This window comes from Panthera uncia (genome assembly GCF_023721935.1).
Source record: "Panthera uncia isolate 11264 chromosome C1 unlocalized genomic scaffold, Puncia_PCG_1.0 HiC_scaffold_4, whole genome shotgun sequence".
Classification (NCBI taxonomy): Eukaryota; Metazoa; Chordata; class Mammalia; order Carnivora; family Felidae; genus Panthera; species Panthera uncia.
Window position 1 is genome coordinate 35,033,829 of NW_026057585.1, and position 21,180 is coordinate 35,055,008.

General features: G+C 38.6%; 1 protein-coding gene across 1 annotated transcript in view; it reads right to left on the reverse strand.

The window, feature by feature from the left end:
• The window catches only part of SAMD13 (sterile alpha motif domain containing 13), a 37,369-nt gene extending 26,721 nt beyond the window's left edge, over positions 1-10,648 (reverse strand). Inside the window, exons 1-2 of the mRNA XM_049616911.1 lie at positions 10,269-10,648; positions 8,773-8,857 (exon numbers count right to left, since the gene is read on the reverse strand). Of these exons, the coding sequence (XP_049472868.1) occupies positions 8,773-8,825 (53 nt within the window). The 5' untranslated portion in view covers positions 8,826-8,857; positions 10,269-10,648. The remainder of the gene's footprint in view (positions 1-8,772; positions 8,858-10,268) is intronic.
• Positions 10,649-21,180: the final 10,532 nt, after the last annotated feature.

Below are 21,180 nucleotides of genomic sequence, written 5' to 3' on the forward strand. Positions count from 1 at the left end.
CTCCTAACTTGTTATAAGCGTCTATTGTGTGGGAACATTTGTTCCTCTTCTATCCTAGAAGAAAACCAAAGAAGGGAAAAAAGACTCACTGTTGAGAAAGGGAGTAAGACTAAGTAAATGACACAAAAAAACTGATATTGAATACTTGTGATTTGTACAGATAGGCACATACATGTAAAATACCTAGAATTCTTTTTGTTTTTTTTTTTTTTAGAATTAGTAAAAATTCTAACATGGATCCAACATGTTCAAACATAGGTCAATAAGAGTGTCATGTATCAATGTTTATGATTAATCTAAAATCTGTGCATCTACAACCCACAAAAACACAATACTGTAATCCCACTTGTTCAATAAAAGCTTATGTATCCTTTAAGTATATGTGCACATCCCTATGTATGTATGTGTATATTCCTGAACACATGTGAATATACGTGTATGTTCTTGTATGACTATGTTTATACATATGGGATCAGAAAACTATTTGTATACAAAATGTATAGGATCTAGTCCAAATTATTAAGATGGTTCCCTCTTATTTAGTTATTTTTAAACTTAATAAACAGCCAAGAACCCACCAGGCAAAATAAAAGTTAGGATCTTGACAATGACTACATCCATACCCCCTCACTTCCCTCCTAACCTTCCCTTCTAACCTTCCTCCTAGAACATATGTGCGAGAGTTTCACCTGGCTATATACCTGTGAGATATGGTAGCCATTTGACCAAGGAACTGAATTATTAATTGTATTTAATTTTAATTAGTTTAAATTTAAATGTAAAAACTTGAACAGGTACAAAACATGTTTAAACACAACTTCATTGTTTTAGTGTGACAACATATCACTTTAAATGCTGCATCACCTAGGATACTTTGTTGAAGTTCCCCTATCAGATGCATGCGTCCTCTCTAGTATTATACACAAACACACAACCTATCAAGTTGGTATCAACGGAGTGATTCAGTTCAAATGATTTTTTCCTACACACGCATGTAGCACTATAATGTATTTGATGCAAACAGCTCAAGTTATAAGAATCTCTTTGTATGTTACATTTGGTAATTAAGTTGACATTCCTAACTACTTTAATTATAATAAATATGTTTTAGTTAAACATAGGAATGGATACAGAGCGCCTGGGTAGCTCAGTCAGTTGAGCATCCGACTTGGCTCAGGTCATGATCTCACAGTTTGTGGGTTCGAGCCCATTATCAGGCTCTGTTCAGAGCCTGGAACCTGCTTCAGATTCTGTGTCTCCCTCTCTCTCTGCCCCTCCCCTGCTCACACTCCGTCTGTCTCTCTTTCAGAAATAAATAAACATTTAAAAAAAAAATTTAAAAATAGGTATGGATAAATTTGAAAGTTTAAAAGGGTAGCATACTACTCATGCAGAATTGAGAGGAGATGTAGAAACTAGCATTAGAACCAGAAGAATAAAGAAAAAAGAAGGCTGGCTGAAAGTATATTGTAAATTTCACAATGAATAGCAATTGCAATTTGCTGGAGCAGAGCAAAAGGAGAAAAAGCAGCCTGTTGTGTAAAAAAATGATAAAGATAATAAAATGTACAGTATTAAGAGACTGTACAGTATTAAGAGAATTTTCATTGAACATATAGATTTGGTAACTTTCTTTTCAACAACCAAAAAGGAACTAATGACATTAGCCACTTGAATTCAAAATTAAATGTCCAACAAAATGCTTTAAAGTGATTTTAAACAGAATCTGAGCTTATAAATTTGTATAGCTATATACGGCTTGGATTCTTGCACAAAAAAGAAAACAATTTTTCCATAGACATCTGGTTATATTCAGTGTTGTTAGAATATTATGAGAAAAGACTAAAAAGGTACTTCACAAAAAGTGAAAGAGTTTTCAGTCAAGCCATCCAACAATTGCCTGAAGAAGACAAAATCTTTTTAACAATATCAAAGATCAACTGGTTAAAAATGTGAAAAACACAATTACTTTTCTTTAGCTTTAGATAAATAGTGCAACATAAAAGACCCTGCCCAATTGATACTTGCAGTATGCTTTGTCTCAAAAAACTTCCAAATTTTTGAAGAAATATTGTCAATTTATGGCCTGAAACACTGAACTCATACTTTAAATATTTTTAAACCTTTTACATCTGTCAAAGAAAAATTTCAACTAGATATGAAAAAATTAAACTCTATTCTGATGGATGTTAACTAAAACAAAATCTGGATTTAATGTAATTCTAAAACAAGTGACTGATGTTTCCCTCACCGCTTTATTCTACTGTATGATATCCATGTTCAGTTTTCTAAAGCAAATTCTTGAAATGTCATAGATACCATTGTTAAATCATTCATTATATATTTGCAAATGCTATGGATCAATGCCAGATAATGGAACTGTTAAAACACACACACACACACACACACACACACAGAGAACACAATGAATTTAATGATGTGTGTTCTTTGCCAATTCTTGTTGGATAAGTCCTAGAAGAATTGTACAAAGATCTACTATACTGTTAAATCCAATTCAAGATTTTATTACATCAAATGAATGCTTGCCAAATATTCAATGAAGACCAAAAAATGGCAAAGTATATTATATTTTTTCATTGACATCACACTACATGTGAATGAACTAAATTTGGACCTGCCTCCCCCACCCCCCAAAAAAAGGAAAAGCTGGTTTGTGACCAAGCTAAACTGGCATAAAATTTGAAATTGAAACCTTTCAGAGTATACATACAATAGAGCAATAATAATATACCATAAGTATACAATGATAATTTTGTAATTTTCTAACAAATTTTAAGAAAAGTTTGAAAAAATGATATATTGACATGGGTAAACTTACAGTTGTTTATAAATGTATACACCACTTTGAATTCTATGTTAATGAGATTGAACTGACAAAGTCTTAGTCAATTTATTTAACTTGGACATTTTGAAACGGATACATATTTGCTTCAAAGTCAAATCAAATCTTCTAAAAAAGAAGAACCAGTTGTGTCAATGTATATACATATAACACAAAAATAATTTTTTGGTATTTGATTCAGTTATTAGAACTTTTAAGTATGTTTGGAATTATTTGGGTATGTGATTCTACCTTTTTTAACTGTAAATCTTATGAAATCTAATACAGATCAAATACTTCCAATGAAAATTTTGCATCCAAATTGAGATATAAAGCATAAAATACAAAATGGATTTAGAAAATTGAGTACAAAAGATGTAAAATGCCTTGTCAGTAATATGTTTTTAACTTCCTGGAACATCAGTTTTCTCATCTATAAAATGGGAATAATAACATATACGGTACCTCAAAATATGGTTGTGAGGACTGACAAGTCTCACACAAAGTACTAGATATATGTAGGGACTCCATAAACAGCAGCCTTGCAAAACTAAAGCTCTGATCAGAAGCATGTGGCCAGTGAACAAGGACTGTTATCTTAGGCTTCTTTGGAAGTGACCGTTTGTGACAGTATACTCCCTAGTAACACAATTATTATTTTTCATGCCTGGAAATAAAAGCAGCACAAGCCCCAGTTTTGGTAGGTCTCAGAAACAACCATAAGATCCTATGTTTTGTGCCTTTTGGGATTCTATATAATCTAACTCTACTCTGCCCAACAGGTTAGCCACTGGCCACTTGTGGCTGTATTAATTAACTGGAACTTCTGTTTCTGGTCAAGATGGAGTAACGAGGACAAGATTTATTCCTCTGCCTAAAACAACTAGAAAAATAGGAAAAAAAATGTATATGAAAGAATGGCACTCGAGACATTGGGCGTATGTAATAAAGGGTGCTGATGCCCAAAGAATGGAAAACAAGCAAGGTAAGCTCTATCCCATCACTGCCTGAAGAGAATTTAGGCTGTGTACAGAGGAGAGTTCCTAAGACGAGAGAAGAGACAGCTTTCAGCACGAGGACCCCAGAGATCTGCAGAAACTTCTTCAAGTGCTTTGCAGAGTACTGATTATCACATACATGTGAGAAAACTAACCAAGGCTGAGGAAAGAACCACCCAACATAAAAATTCGAGAGCATGATCCTTGGCGATCATGCAGGGATGGGAATAGTGCTTGTCTCCATCTGCCAGAGAGGAAAACCTCATAATTCAAGAGCATTGGCTAGAGTACAAGATGGGCCGTGCCTCAGTAAGAGGGGAAAAATACCCTTTGATTAAATGCAGCCCTTGTCCTGCCTAACAAAACTTAAAACCAAGACTTAATAGGATCAGATTGTTTGCAAGTAACTTAACTGCATCCAGGACAGAGATCAAGAATATTTATAGAGGGGCGCCTGGGTGGCTCAGCTGGTTGAGCTTCCGACTCTTAATTTCAGCTCAGGTCATGTTTCCAGGGTCATGGGATTGAGTCTTTTGTGGGGCTGAGTGTGGAGCCTGCTTGAGATTCTTTCTCTCTCCCCCTTCCTCTGCCCCTCTCCCCCACTCACACTTGCACTTTCTTCTCAAAAAAAAAAAAAAAAGATTATTTGTAGGAATACCAAAAATATCCAGCACCCAACAAGGTAACATTCACAGTATCTGACATTCAATCAAAAATTACCAGGTATGGGAATGCCTGGGATGGCTCAGATGGTTAAGCTTCTGATTTCAATTCAGATCATGATCTCACAGTTCATGAGTTCAAGCCCCACATCCAGCTCTGCAATGACAACTCAGAGCCTGCTTCAGATTCTCTGTCTCCCTCTCTCTCTCTGCCCCTCCCTGACTCTCTCTTTCTCAAAAGTAAATAAACATTTAAAAAAATTACCAGGTATGAAAAGAAGCAGAAAATCATAACCCATTCTCATTGAGAAATCAATCAACTGAAATGGACAGAGAAATGATAGAATTAGTAGAGACACTGAAACAGTTACTTCATATATTATGAAGTTACTATATGCCATATATTCAGAAGCTAGAGGCATCAATGAATATGTTAATTAGAGATGTCAAGGCATTAAAAAAAAAAAAAAAAAAAGACCCAGTTTGAACTTCTAGAGATGGAAACTACATTGTCTGAAATGGAAAATACAATGAGTGGGATTAACAACAAGATCATACTCTTCAGAAGAAAAGATTTGTGACCTTGAAGGCAAAACAATAGAAACTATCCAAAATGAAACACAGAGAAAAAAGAATAAAAAACAAAACAAAACAAAACAAAACAACCGAGAGCATTAGTGAATTGTGGCACAGTATCAAGTGATCAAATACACCATATTTGGAATCACCAAAGGAGAAGTGAGGGGAACCAAAAAAGAATGCCTGGAAAATTTCCATACTTGATGAAAACAAAGTCCATAGAGCTGAAAAACAAAACAAAACTCCAAGCACAAGAAAAATGAACAAAACTATACCAAATCTCATACTCAAATTGCTTGAAAATCAATGATAAAGAAAAACATCTTAAAAGCAGACAAAAAGTGGCACATTATATATAGAAAGGCAAAGACAAAAAAAGACTAAATGTTTTCCCTTAAGGAAACAAAACTAGTTTGTCCAATCTCACCACTTCTATGCAACTTTTCACTGAAGAGCCTACTCAGTGCAATAAGGGCAGTAAGAGAAATAAAATATATTCACATCTGGAAGGAAAAAGTAAAACTGTCTTTACTTACAAGACATAATTGTCTATGTCAAATATCTAATTGGATCTACCCAAAAGCTACTAGAAGTAATAAATGAATTTATCAAGGTTGTAGAATATGAGGTCAATAAAAAAATCAATTATATTTCTATATACTATCAACAATTGGATATTAAAATTTAAAAAGCAATACCATTTATAATAGCCTGAAATTATAAATTATGTAGGGATATATCTGACAAAAGATGTACAAGACCTAGAGATGGAAAATTACAAAACCCCACTTAGAGAAATTACATTAGACCTAAGTAAATGGACAAAAATACTGCATCAACAGGTTGGAAGACACAATATTGTTAAGAGATCAATCTCTCTAAGTTGATCTATAATTCAATGCAGTGCCATCAAAGCACCAGCAGGCATTTTTTTTTTTTTGGTTTTGATTTTTGTAGAAATTAACAAACTGATTCTAAAAATCATTTGGGAATGCAAAGAACCTAGGAGAGACCAAACAGGTCTGAAAAAGAACAAAGTTAAATAGATAACACTACTTGATTTCAAGATTTGTTACAAAGCTATAGTTACCAAAACTGTGTTATATTGGCATAAATATATACAAAATTATGAATGGAATAAAATAGTCCAGGAATACATTCACACACATGCAATCAATTATTTTTCAACAAAGTTGCAAGAACAATTCAACAAATGGAGCTAGAACAATTGGATATTCATAGGCAAAAAACCCTACCATCACCCCCACCACCAGAAACAATTTAATCCTTATCTCACACCATACACAGAAATTAACCCCCAAATCACAGTCCCAAATATAAGAAAATGTAAGAGAAAATCCTTGTGACCTTAGGTTAGGCAAATACTTCATAGACACGACACTAAAAGCACTATTCATGAAATAATAAATGGATAAACTGGAGTTCACTGAAATTAAAAACTCCTACAGTTTGAAAGACACTGTAGAGAGAATAAAAAGACAAGTCTCATACCACTAGAAAATATTTTCAAATTACGTATATAAGGTACTTGCACCCAGAATATACAAAAACTGTCTATAAAATAATACATAAATACTAGCCTAATAAAAAGATGGGCAAAATATTTGAACAATATTTTACTTATGAAAGAGGTATGGATGGCATACCAATAAGATGTTCACCATCTTTGGTCTTCAGGGAAATAAAAATGAAAACCACACCCAATATAATACCTAATATGAAAAAGACTGATCACACCAAGTTCATGAGGATATAGAACAACCAGAACACTTACATACCATTGGTGGAATGTAAAATGACCACCAGTTTAGAAAACAGTTTCCTAAAAAGTTAAACATATACCTGCTATATAGCCCAGCCATTCCATTCTTAAATATATATCCAAGAAAAATGAAAGCATATGTCCACACACAGACCTGTACACAAATGGTCAAAGCAGCTTTATTTGTAATACCAAAAAAAATGGAAACAACTCAAATGTCTATCAGCAAGTGGATGGATAAACAGTGAACAATCTGTTGTATATCCATACAATGAAATACTACTCAGTCATAATAAATAATGAAATACTGATAGACACTATAACATGGGCGAATCCCAAATTAGTTATCCTGGGTGAAAGTAACCAGACTGCCATACTCTCCCCACCCCCCCCCAAAAAAAGTACACCCTGAATAGTTTCATTTATATAAAATTGTAGAAAAATTAAATTAATCTATAGTGACACATAGCCTATCCATGGTTGCCCAGGGATATGGCAGCAGAGAAGGACAGGAGGAAGAGATTATAAAGAGTTATGAGGAAACTTGGGGGTTATCTTAATCGTGGTAATGGTTTCACAAATGTATACAAATGTCAAAACTTACAAACTTTATATTTTAAACACATGGAGTTTATTATGTGCCAATTATATTTCCATAAAGCTGTTAACTTTTAAAATTAATTAAAAGTTCAGTTAGTCAGTTACACTAGTAACTAGTAACATTTCAAATTTTTAAACAGCCACATGTGGCCAGCGGCTACCATTTTGGACGCAAAGTGTACAACATTTCCAGTCCTACTGGACAGGACTGCTCATACAAAAAAAAAAAAAAAAAAAAGTGCATCTGTTTCTTTCATTTCTCCTACATTTATCTACCTTAAACTTCAAGAATGGGATAAGCATGCCAGCATGGCACTGATACATAAATTACCTGAGAATTTTAAAAGCATATTTTATTAAGTTTATTTTAATGTAACTTTGCTGTGAAGCAAAATATACCTTCTATTCACAAATAGATAGCATACTCCTTCCTCATATAGACACCATAACTTCTATGGATTATATTTAATTAGTTTCCTCCAAAGTTAAACTTCAGGGCAATTTTAAACTAAATGACAAGGAAGATAAAGCAGATAACACTCTCTTGGAACTTACTTTCTCCTTGTAGCCAAAGTGGTTATAACTTCACAATAACACCTAAATAGGAATATACATATTTTTCATATACTTATAGCAATCTTATGAGTTACCCTGAAATATGTAGCATGTTTTAGAATATGCTACATAATGCAACTGAATTTTCCTTCTTAAAACAATCAAGCATATAACTCACAACAAATATAAAGTTTCAAATGTGAGAACGGACATGAAAACAGAACACCATGTTATGTGCTGAAATGTTTCACATTCGAGGATCAGTTTATAAAATTAGTTAGGGCAGAGTTGTTCAACTTAGTATTCTAACTAAAGCTTTTTCCTTTTTTTTTTTTTTTTTTTTTTACTACAGGTCTCAGTTTTGACAGAGGTGATTTTACTTAAAAAGACTCAAATTCTCTGTTCTGCACCCCCACCCTACAAGCCTATGGACTTGGAAGACAGAGTCTGTTTGCTCGGTGTTTTGTTTCAATATACAGAATGCGGGGCTGAGATCCTCCACCGTCCCTGTTCCAAAGCCTGATACACTAACCCTTTATGCACGGTTTGATGCCTGAGTCATCTCTGTCTTAGAAATGGAATAAAGAAAAAGGCAACTGGGGCTGGGGCGAGAAGGGAGTGTGGTGGCCGGTATAGACCAAGCAAAACAACCCCCAGACAGTGTAATGTAGTAGATAAGCAAGAAGTATAAAAATAGAAACCAAGTCCCTCTGTTGTTTGCAGAAGCAGAACTCACAAGCCAGTTTCACTTACTTTTTTACACCGACAGAGCCATTTTCCTTGTTTTCCATGTCAACAGATAGCATGGGAAGGCTGCAGGGTTCCTTTACTTCAGCAACTAATCAATAAGGGAGAAAAGCTTGTGTTTAATTCTTAGAAAGTGAGAGAAGAATATATATTCTGAAACGGAAATATAATGGTCCCTTTTTCCAGCTTCACACCAGTTCACGTATGTTTGTTTAAACCTCCGGTTCCCTCAGCGATTGGAGAGATGTGATTAAACCTAAAGCACTGGAGGAGACGGACTGGGGTGCTTTCATCTGTACTGGCACTCCCTGCCTTGACAATAAGCATTTGCAAATGAAATTGAATCCTCGTTGAAAACAAGTGCTGTGTGAACTGGCACAGCTTCCCCTGGGTGCCAAGCTCTCACTTAAGACACTGCAACTCATAAATGAGTCAAAGTCGAGAAAAACAATCCCCCTTTTCCTGCCCCTTCAGACCACGGGCTGTGATTTCTTTCTTTTCTTCTTTTTTTAATTGCATTTTTTTGTCCACTCACAAACCTTCTATTTTTTCATTGCAATGCAAAAGAACACTTAAAGCTTTTGTCAGCAAGTATTCCCCTACCTCACGTATTCTCAACGAAAGCCTCAAAACCTGTCTGTGAGATGGCCATGCTGTGGTAAAGCTGGAAGCTTACAAAAATGTCAGATAGCCCTTAGCACAGAAAGGTGGTGCTGGTGTGTGTGTGTGTGTGTGTGTGTGTGTGTGTGTGTGTGTAAGAGAGGGGAGGCAGCTCATTAGATTTATGTAAAAATCACCAAAACATCCAAGGAAATATAGTAGCATCCATCACTTTGTCTTTTTGTTTAGTAGGATGAGGACTGTGAAAAAATAAAAACCCTCCACAATTAATATGCAATTAGCAAGATGAAAAAGCTATGAACAAAACTGCTTTAAAAAACTAGTTCTGAAACGTGCTTGTTCTACAGCTGAAGCCATAAATTAAATACATTTCCTCTCAAATTACTTTATACTTCGGCACTCCTTCTCCAGGGATTACTCTGACATGACAAGTGCATCATTTAGTATATTCACAAGATTTTATCACTGTTAGAGAAGTAGATGATTAACAAATAATACTGTTAAGTGTGGGATAATCTTTCTCCTGATACACACACACACACACACACACACACACACACACACACAAACTTCCAGTTGCTAAACCACTTAGATCATTCATAGAGAAATCCAACATTTAATATACATATAGATATTAACATACATTCACACACCGTTACAGAGTAGACAGAAGATAGTGCTGCTGCTCCATGCCAAAAGAATGATTTCACTTCAGTTGGAAACTGTTACACATTCACCATTTTCTAAGCATCTCAGAAAAAAAAACCAAAACAAAACACTCACAATGATACTCTGTAACACCATACCACATTGTCTTATTATTATTATTATTATTATTATTATTATTTTCTTTTTTGTGGAAGAGTAAAAAGAAAACCTACCTAGAAGCAACTAAAACATGTCATTTTTTATAGGCTTATCAAGAACAGCCAAAGAAACCCCAATGTTTTCTTTCACAAAGTAGGCTGGCAAAGGAATTCAATAAGGAGGTACAATTTGACACAGTGAAATAAAACCAGGCTGGCTCTCAGCCAACATGACGTTAGGAATCACACACAAGCTGCACCAACTGCCTTCTGGTTCATGGCTGACTTTTTAAAGCTACAGTGTGCCTGTTCACTTTTGCTAACTACCTTCGGCACAATTAGTACAAGTGAATGAATCAGGAGTCCAAAAACTGCAGAATTCTCCCTGCACCTGTCTTGTAAAGAAAAACAAGCTGTATCAATAGCCTCTTATCTCCCCCCTCCCCTTCATTGTTGCTGCATGGTATGTCTTTGCTGTTGTTCTGAGCACAGATGTCATGTTTCGAAAACTATTTTTCTCCCCTGTGGGAGGAAAAAAAACACAAGAGAAAATAAGGAAAAAAAAAAAAAAACCAAACCCTAGTGTTTAGGGGCTATACCCAGTGAATACTCAGAAGCTGCAGCCCTGTGTTACTCTTTCTTCCTTACAGAGACTCATGGACAAAGTTCCCAGGGCTGGCTTTTAAGTAATCTCTTTGTGAGAATAAGGAAAGTACTGCCCAGCATAAAATCCTTGGCTTCATTATGCAGGAAGTAACATATTTCAGGGGATGCAAAGTGGATGGCCAGATCTCCTGAGAACACCTACATTCTTTTATTTTGGCATTCAACCTGCCAGATGAAGTCAGCAAAAATTCAAAATGAAACAAACCTCATTCTACAAAACAATTAGTTCTGGGAGATTTAATCTTAATTGTTTATCCCAGTTGTACAAAAAGCATAATTCAACAAAGTTAACTAACACTGTCTATGAGCACCGGGTACTGTATTAGTTACATGTGAAAAAGAAGATATTTTATGCCAACCCCCAAATTCATAGAATCTCCCACCATCCAGGAAATGGGAAGGTGGTGTGGAGAGACTAGGCTTGATCTTTTAAGATACCCTGGTCAATCTCCTGTTTCCTTGCATGGCTGGGAACCACTACTGAAGGAAAACATTCCCATTCCACAAACATGCTGTAGCTACACAGGAAGCATGCATAGCGTTCATCGAAACAAACACCAACAAATATTTGGACACTTTTAGGTCAAGATGTCAACTAAACCACTCAAGATAGGGCAAAGAATACAGGTTCCCAAGAAGGATCCTAGAAAAAGGCATCTGTTGCTGTATGACTGTGTAGAATTCAGGCAAAATTGAGGAGAAAGCAGAAGGTCTCCTTTTTCTTTGGTAATTTTTAAGGGCCCTAGATCAGCAACTATAATCTAAATTTGCAACCTGAATTTCAAAGTCAAAAATTTGCTCCCTTACTTATTCCAAGAATGATATTAGAAATGTACTTCTTGAAAGATCGTCACTGAGAAAGATTTCAAGTGTTCTCTCTGCCCATCTTTACCATTACTCCCTCGAAAAAGCAAACAATAATTTAGGGACAAATTCTAAGTGTTTATTTATTTTTGAGCACCATTTTTTGAGTCTGGTCAAACAGGGGAGTCTTATCACCACTGATCAAAATGATGAACTCTTCTGGATATAGAGAGCCCTTTCACCAACAGATTTCATAATGCTTTGGGACTTGATCTGAAATTCCTGAAATGTGCTCCAGGCAAATTCAAATGGAAGGGTGCTGGGCTGTGAGTCCTGGGGGCAAGGTGTCTCATAGCACTCTCATGCAGTTGCTCAGAACAAAATCAGTCCAGCTCAGCACTCTTGAAAGGAGAGGCAAAAAAAATGTAGTTAACACCGAACTTTTCCTTAGACACCCTCACAGGAGGAAGGATTCTGTGAAGTTTCTCCAAGATTTTCTTCCTATACATAGAGGACATCCCCTTCTGTCTCCCCTGCTGTGATCAAAAGTTTTCCTGTTAGACAAAGGTAAGGGTTTCAGAAGGTGATGTAGGAAATCAATTCCATTTTATGAAAAAAAGAAAAAGCAAAAGCCACGAAAGCATTCTAAATTTTAACCACAGCAGGTTTCACTTATCAGCTAGTTTCTAACTTAGGAATAAATTGACATTTGCGGGTGTAAGTATATACACTAGTTCTCACCCACTTCCTCCTCACTCTCTCCAACTAACTGATTTAACCCTCTTCTCTGCTAATAAAAATGATGTGTATGTATGTAGTGTATGTAGCCTACAGCCTAAATGAAGTGTGTGTACGTAATGTATGTGTGTGATGAGAGTAATGTGTATGCTGTGTGTAAGGTGTACGGCGTGTGCGTGGCGTGTGTAGCGTGCATGGTGTGTTTTTGTGCGTGCGCGTGTGTAGGGTGTACGTGTAGGGTGATAGAGATGCAAACAAGAGCTTCTGATCCAGGACATTATGGGATGTGCTTGCTAGAATCACTTGGGAGATCCTCATGTTGGGATTCTGAAGCACAACTGTTGGGCACACTTGGGCATGGGCTTAGGAGAGAGGATGGGTCAGAGTGTGGGGAACGGGTGCCTCCGATGGGGCTTCTTTTATTGCGCAGCACTCCTTCCTTCCCTCCACCCCGAGGACCAGAGCTGTCCCAAAGGAACCACTCGCCCCTGGCCTCCCGTCAGGGAATTGGCCAGCACAGTGTCCAGCCCGCATCGCAGAGTGCAGACCTGGGTCCACGTGGCTGCAGAAGAAATCTCGAAAAGTCGCCGGAGGGCAGGGCCGAGCTCACCGCCTCCCTAAGGGCGTCCCAGGGGAGAAGGGGGAGCGACCTGGAGAGCGAGCGGTGGGGGCAAGACTGAGGGCAGGAGAGGGGACGCCAGGAAGCCCCTCGGACGAGCGGCGCCGTCCGATAGACAAACGACTCGCTGGTGGCACCGACGACAAGAGGGGAAAAGTTTCTAAGACTTTCAAGAAGAAACTGTTTGTCTTTGAGTTTGGGGGCTCCCCAGGGAGCCCGTCTGTGGGAAGGGAGCGTGGGGTTGTGGCGCTCGCTGGGCGCCCAGCCGAGCCGTGCCACCACCGGGTCCCGTCCTGAGAGCTTTGCCCCGCAGCCACGGCGAGCCGCAGCTCTCCGCCGGAGCCCGGCACGCTTCTCTGTCCCCAGTTCCACTCCGGGGTGACAGATTCCACGCTCATGGGTGCAACAAGCTGCAGGAGCACCGGACACACAGCAGAGACGAGGGAGGGCAGGGCGGTGTTTATTGTGGTTTTCTTCGTTTCCTTCCATCCTGGAGAGGGGAGAGGGTGGCCGCGTTCCCAGTGCCCTCGCAGCACGAGCGGATCACTTACCTCCCCGCACGGCCGGCGGCGGGAGGCTTTCCCCCGCGCAGAGCTCGGCGGCCGCCACGCGCCCAGCCCCGGTGCAGCCGGCCGGCCGAGCGCGCGGGGCACGCCGGGACTTGTAGTCCTCCGCGGGCGGGCGGGAGAGAGGGCGGGGCGGGGGTCCGAGGGCTGGGGCCACCAGGAAGCGGAGAGGTCAGGAAGGGAGGGGACTAGGCGGGGGCCCTGCGAAAGCCTGGGAGGACGTTTGCTGGAACTTAAAAACCGCCAGGGAGCTGGGGGGAGGGGAACATTCCTAGAGAGAGTTTTAAATTGGGGGTTTTCAGGCTAATACCATTATCGCCCTGTCTTGCTCACGTCCCAATGAAGTTTTAGGCTGGGTTTGGCCAGTAATGACAAGTAGACATCTCCCCGGCCAAATTCATATTATTTGGGGCCTTACGCTTCCTTCGTCCCGAACACAAACGTGGAGTTCTCTACTTGGAGCACCTGTGCTGTCACTCACAGAATAACTCAGGGCATGCAAAGGTAGGGTGAATAAATTGCACTTTACATTTGCAGAGCACTCTGCAGTTTACAGAGCCCCTCTCCCTTGGTTCTTTATGTTGGAATCATAAAACAACACCGAGTTAGGCAGAGAAAACTTAAGATGTGGGGAGTCTTTTGTATCCGCTCTATTCATTTCCTCTTCTAACCCTGCTCTTAGCAGCTGGGAAAAGAGTGGGGAGAAGGAAGGCTGCTGGCAGATGTGGTGGGCGCAGTGAAAGACGAGCCTGCTGTGAGGGACTTTCCTGAAATAGCTGGTAAATAAATCCTCACTAAATAAGGAGATAAGTAAGACCAAAGGAACTTATGGATTGGAAGAATGGACTGGGAAAGAAAAGGCAGGTGGGATAGGGATAGAGACAGAAGGGAAGACTGTGATAGAGGCTAGAGGTCATAGGGAAACATGGTGGTTGAATATTGGATAGGGTAGGAAGGAAATGACAGGATAGATATAGAGACTGAATAGAAGGTTGTGATTAGACTATAGGTCTAATGAAATGAAAAAGTTGTATTAAAAAAAAGCAAAACAATGGGATTTTAGAAACCAGATAGATCTGGCATCCTGGTGTCACTTCAGAGCTAGCTCTGTGACCTTAGGTAAGTTATTTAACATCCCAAAACCCTTTTTTCTCATCTTTAAAATGTAAATAATAATAACTCCTACTTTATGATGTGGTTGTGCAGATTAAAAGAGATGGGAAGCATTTAGTATAGTGCCTGGCATATAACAGGACCTTTAATAAGGTGCTTATTAATAAAGTGCTTATTGTATGCCAGGCACTATACTAAGTATAAATAATACTATTTATAAATGCTAATCATACTATTATCTCCTTTTGTGGAAATACCGAAAGAAATTGGAGTAGAAGTACCAATTAGGAGGCTGTGACCATATTCTAAGCTACAGGTAATGATAGCTTGAACTACAGTAATAGAAAGGAAGCAGATATGAGACACTTCCAAGGCAAACTAGACAGAGCAGTGCAATCAATTGGACGTGGGCGTGAGGGGCGAGGAAGAAAGATGGTTGTCATTTCTAGACTGAGTAGGTAAATAATGTTGTCATTCACATGAATAGGTACACTGGTGGAAAAACAGGTTTTCGAGGAAGATGACTAGTTTGATTTTGGACATGTATAACTTGAGGCTTTCTGTGTATGAGTGACAGAATGTCAGTTGGGAGTGTGGACTTGGATATCCTGTGTAGAAACGGAACTTTGAGAGTGGATGACTTAGAAGAAGGAGTTGAAGATCATTTGGAGTGGGAAAAGGAAGGGCAGTCCCGAGGTGGGCAAGGGGAAGTGAGGACTCAGACAGTGACACCTGGCAGGAGCTGTGGAAGGAGATTAGAAGAAGCTGCAGGAGTACAGTGACACATAAGCCAAGAAAGGAAAGAGAAGTGAAGAGTTGTTCATTAACAGGTCAAACACTATAGAGAGGTAGCCAGTGACTGGGCCACTGGAATTACAGATCTAGTCTGTTGGGATGGATCTGCCTCCAGGAGCTGTTTTGGAAATTTACCAGAGTGATTTTGCTTGTCTCCTGATTGGGGAGGGAGAACTACTGGAATGTAGTCAATGGAGCCAAAGATGCTAGATATCATGCAGTACCCAGGCTAGTACAGCACAAAGAATTGTCCTGCATTCTGCGTTGCTTGACTGTTCTACTGTTCATTTGTGTAGATGAAAAAGCTATTTATATTTACCTGAGCCTAGAATCTATTTTATACATAAACATACAGTGTTTTTCACACAGTTTTAAGATATATTGAGTTTTCCTGGAATGCAGTACGTTGAATGGCAATACAGTTTTTGGAATTTGAATCACCAATACGATTCATTTAATGGCTGTCCATTTCATGGTGATTCTACAGATGAATGCAAGCATCTGATTACTTCCTTGTGCCTTTTAGTTTAGGGATGCCTGAGTAGCTCCATAATGAATCACACATTTACTTTTTCCTTTATGTTTCAGTTAAGGGATCACTTTGAATTTTTAAAAAAATTACAAGCTTACAAGTGTAGGTAGTTTACAACCTTGCTTTCACAATGTTAAAGAGCAGATTGCCCCGTATTTGTTATTAAAAAGGGCGTTAGGTTTGATAAGGCCAAGAATCATTATTCGGTCCATCAACAAATGTCTTTTGAATGCCTACTGTGTGCTAGGCACCTTTCTAGATGCTTGATCTACATAAATAAGTGAAACAGAAAAAGTTCACTGCGCTTAGGGAGCTCACGTTCTAATGTGAGCGTGGGTGAGGCAGACAATAAATAATAAACATAAACTATGTAAGTAAATTCTATGGTATGTTAGGAAGTGTTTTTGGAGACACCTGGGTGGCTCAGTTGGTTCAGTGTCCAACTTCAGCTCAGGTCATGATCTCACAGTTCATGGGTTCAAGCTCTGTGCTGACAGCCGGAGCCTGCTTCAGATTTCTGTGTCTCTTTCTCTCTCTGCCCCTCCCCAACTCATGCTCTGTCTCTGTCTCTCAAAAAAAAAAAAAATGAATAAACGTTAAAAAAAATTAAAAACGTTTTTTTAAAAATTTTTTTAACATTTATTTATTTTTGAGACAGAGGGAGACAGAGCTTGAATGGGGGAGGGTCAGAGCGAGAGGGAGACACAGAATCCAAAACAGGCTCCGGGCTCCAAGCTGTCAGCACAGAGCCCGACGCGGGGCTTGAACCCACGGACTGCGAGATCATGACCTGAGCCGAAGTCGGACGCTTAACCAACTGAGCCACCCAGGTGCCCCAAAAATGTTTTGAAAAAATAAAGCAGGATAAAGGAGACTGGGAATACAGGAGAGTGTGGGTTGAAACGTTAAATATAGTGATCAGGATAAATTGTATTGAGAGGATGACATTCAAGAAAAGATCTGGAATTGGTAAGGGAATGACCTGGTGGATTTCTGAGAGAAGAACATTCCAGGGAGACAGACAGTTAGGCATAGGCCAGAAGGTGGCTGTCTGGCTGGAGTTTTTAAGAAACAGTAAGGATGCCATTGTGGCTGGATTGGAGAGAGCCAGGGTGAGTAGGAGGAGAACTAAAGGTAACCAAGTGGTTGGGACAGGTGAGGTAGGGCTTATAGGGCATTGCGGGGACTTTGGCTTTCATGCTGAATGAAATGGGCAGCTGCTCAAGAGTTTAGAACAGAGGAGTGATATAATCAGGCATATTTTTAAAGGATTATTCTGGCTGCTCTATCTAGAATAGATAGAGCAATGGTAGAGGCTGAAGAGACAAGGAGATATTGTAGTAATCCAGGCAAGAAGTAATAGTGGCTTGACCAGAGTCATAGCAATGAAAACTGATATGGGAGAAGAATCATGAATTCCAGAAGGCTCAGTGGTGGAGTTTCAGGGGTAGGGGAGGGCTGGAAGATGGAGACAAATTACGGGATGTTGGAACCTTGTGGGAAGGAGACTTTGGGAGAAGTCTTCTAACATTTCTTTTATTTATTTTTTTATTTCTTGAAGTTTTGCTTTATGTGTTTGAATACTATATTATTTTATATAGGAAGATTCATACTAGCGATAACTTCATTGTGAGTTGTATATCCCTTGCCATTATAGGAGCACCTGGGTGTCTCAGTTGGTTAAGTGCCTGACTCTTGATTTTGGCTCAGGTCAGGGTGTCAGGGTTCCTGGTATTGAGCCCTGCTTAGGATTCTCTCTTTCCCTTCTCTGTCTGACCCTCCCCCACTCAATCTTTCCCTCGATCTTAAAAAAAAAAAAAAAAAAAAAAAAAAAAAGAAGCATCTGTCCTATTACCCTTTGCCATTATAGTGTCTGTCTTTGTCCCATGGAATAATTTTTTTTTTTTTTTAATTTTTTTTTCAACGTTTTTTATTTATTTTTGGGACAGAGAGAGACAGAGCATGAACGGGGGAGGGGCAGAGAGAGAGGGAGACACAGAATCGGAAACAAGCTCCAGGCTCCGAGCCATCAGCCCAGAGCCCGACGCGGGGCTCGAACTCACAGACCGCGAGATCGTGACCTGGCTGAAGTCGGACGCTTAACCGACTGCGCCACCCAGACGCCCCGTCCCATGGAATAATTTTTAAAAAATAGTTTATTCTACTTGAAATTATTTTAATTAGATATGTTTAAGCTTATCTGTTATGTGTTACATTTTGAATGCTTATTGTTTCTTTGTTTTCTTTTTGCTTTATAATCTGTTTTCTTTGTTTTTTTTGGTTTTTATTTTTACCCTCCTCTAGGTATTAGTTATCTTTTGCTGTGTAACAAATTACCCCCAGCCCTAGCAGCTTAAAGCAGCACATGTTTACCTTGTACTTTCTGTGGGTCACGAATCTTGGCATGGCTTAGCTGAGTCCTCTGCTTCAGAATTTTTACTGTTCAGTTTTCACAGGTGTTGTACCACTTTCAAGCTTAACCACATGGCTGTTGACAGGATTTAGTTCCTCATGGGCCCTAGAGAGCCTCAGGTTCCTGTCACGTGGGCCTCTCCACAGGGCATCTCATGACATGGCAGCTGGCTGAATCAAAGCAAGCCATGGGAGGAAAGGCAGAGAAAGAGTGTAAGCAAGACAGAAATCAGTCTTTTTATTTTATTTTATTATTTATTTATTTTTTTTAGTTTCTTTATTTTGAGAGAGACAGAGACAGTGTGTGGGGGGGAGGGACAGAGAGAGAGAGAGAGAGAGAGAGAGAGAGAGAGAATCCCAAGCAGGCTCCAAGATACCAGCTACGGAGCCCGGATATGAGGCTCGAACTCACACACTGTGAGATCATGACCTGAGCCAAAACCAAGAGTCCAATGCTCAACCGACTGAGCCACCCAGGTGACCCAGATATCACAGTCTTTAATAGCTTAATTCCAGAAGTAAAATCCTTCACTTTGCCACATTCTCTTTGTTAGAGATGAGTCATTATGTCTAGCCTACACATGAGGGCATGATACCAGGAGTTGGGGATCATTGGGAGCCCCTTTAGAAGGCCACCTACTATACTGTAGCAATTTAGAAGTTGTAAAGTATATTAAATAATATATTTATATTTATATTTCTCAATTTACCTTAGAAATGAATTGATGATGAAAGATGATGAAATTAATCTACTTAGACTATTTTTTTTCTCTCCCCACCTTTTTCTCTCCCCACCTTTCTGTTAGTTTGGAGAGCAAATATTGATTCTTGTCCCTGTCTATTATCATTAAAATATTATTCTTTATATTATGTAATTTTTCTTTAAGCATTATAGCAATTATTTTTCATTTTATGACTTAGAATTTTAGTTACCTAAATATAGTTTTATGGACGAAGAGGTTTAAAGCTCATCACTAAACCTTTTCTACCTCATGTCTTTCTCATTCATGAACTTCTTATTGTTACTCATCTGTTCACTGTCTTGATTTTTTCCTGAGAGATTTTCCAGAAGCTCATAAATGTTATGTTTCTTGAATTCTCATGTATTTGAGAATTTCTTTTTCTTACCATTACATATGAAAGGTGGTTAGAAATTTTCCACCAGGTATAGAAATCTTTTCCCCTTTAATATTCATTAACCACAGTTCCATTTTCTTCTAGCATCTAATATTGTCTGATTTCTTTGTTTTTGAGGATGACTTTTTCCTTCTGCTTAGATGACTATAGGATTTTTTTTTTACAGTCCTTGAAGTTTCAGATAAAAGCTTTTATTAAATTTTCTTGGAATGCGGTGAGCCCTTTCAAAATGTAATTTTAAGATCTGCTTTATTTCAGAAAATTCTTCTATTATGTAAATTTTTTTGGTTCCATGTATTCATTCACATCTTCAAAGATAGCAGGCATTCATGTGCCGGTTCTCTATTGTTTGTTTTCTGCCTCTTCCAGCTCCTCCCTCGTCACTTTCATTCTGTGTCATTTTCCACTAAATTCTATGTGATTTTTTTCAATAGCGTGCCCTCCATATCCGATTTTCTTTAGTTTAAATTCTACTCCTGATGCTCTTAGTGTGATTTTCAGGGATTTAGTTTCTTCTCCTTGTTTATTTCCTCTGCTTTTCCAGATTTCTTTTACTTTTACTGCTGCATGGGTCCCATGCTATTTTTTTTCTGACTTTTCTTTTTTAATCTTTGAAGGAAATCAGTGAGATCTAGTTGATTTGCTCAAGAATAAAATGAGTGTCTTGCTTCCCCTTCCCTTTTTGCCTGTGTACCGTTTGAATCATCTATCGAAAATGTAAACCAGAGTACTGAGTGTTGATGGTTCATAGTCTTTGGTCAGTCATTCAGTGATGGATGAGCTGGGACAGGAGGAAAATCTGCTGTGAATGAAGAGAGACAGGGAGAAAGAAAGTGGGGGAGGGGGAGGAAGAGAAAGAGATTTACTTATTTCTTTGGCATTTTTTTTCTACTTATTGCTAACATTTTTGAACAAAGTATTCAAGTGCCTTGTAATAATATAAGAGGCAATTTTTAAAACTGTTTAATATCCACATGAAAATAAAATGTCAATACCAGAGGAGAAATAAAAATGCAAATCAGTAGCTGCAGCATTCTACGAAGTTGTTAAAATGAAATTGTGACTGAATTTTTAAGCTTCCTGGCAACCAAAGCAAAAACAAACAAACAAACAAACAAAAAACCCCCACATAATTAGATATATGGTTTTCATTGACTCTAAATGAAAACCTATGGGTTATTCAGGGGGAAAATTTTTGTGGCATTTGCTTCCAGCAGGGAAACAAAATCAAAGGGGGCAAGGTTCTTAATGAACTTGATTAGTAAATACAATAGTGGCGTTCATTAAGCTGTTTCTCGTAGGTTTTAATGAAAGATAAAAACCTGGCATCTAAACAGAGTCCAGAGAAAGCGAATTCCTCTGGTTCAAAGATAGTGGGATCCAAACCTATTTGGAAGATAAAATCTTCTCTTTGGAGAAACAAATGATGTTACTGGGTTGCAATGTGTCCCCCCAAAAGATATGTTAAAGTTCTAATACCCAGTACCTTAGAATGTGACCTTATTTGGAAATAGAGTTATTGCAGATGTAATTAGTTGAGATGAGGTCGCACTGGAGTAGGAGATGTTCTTGTAAGGAGAAGTGAGACAGGGAGAGGAGGGTGCT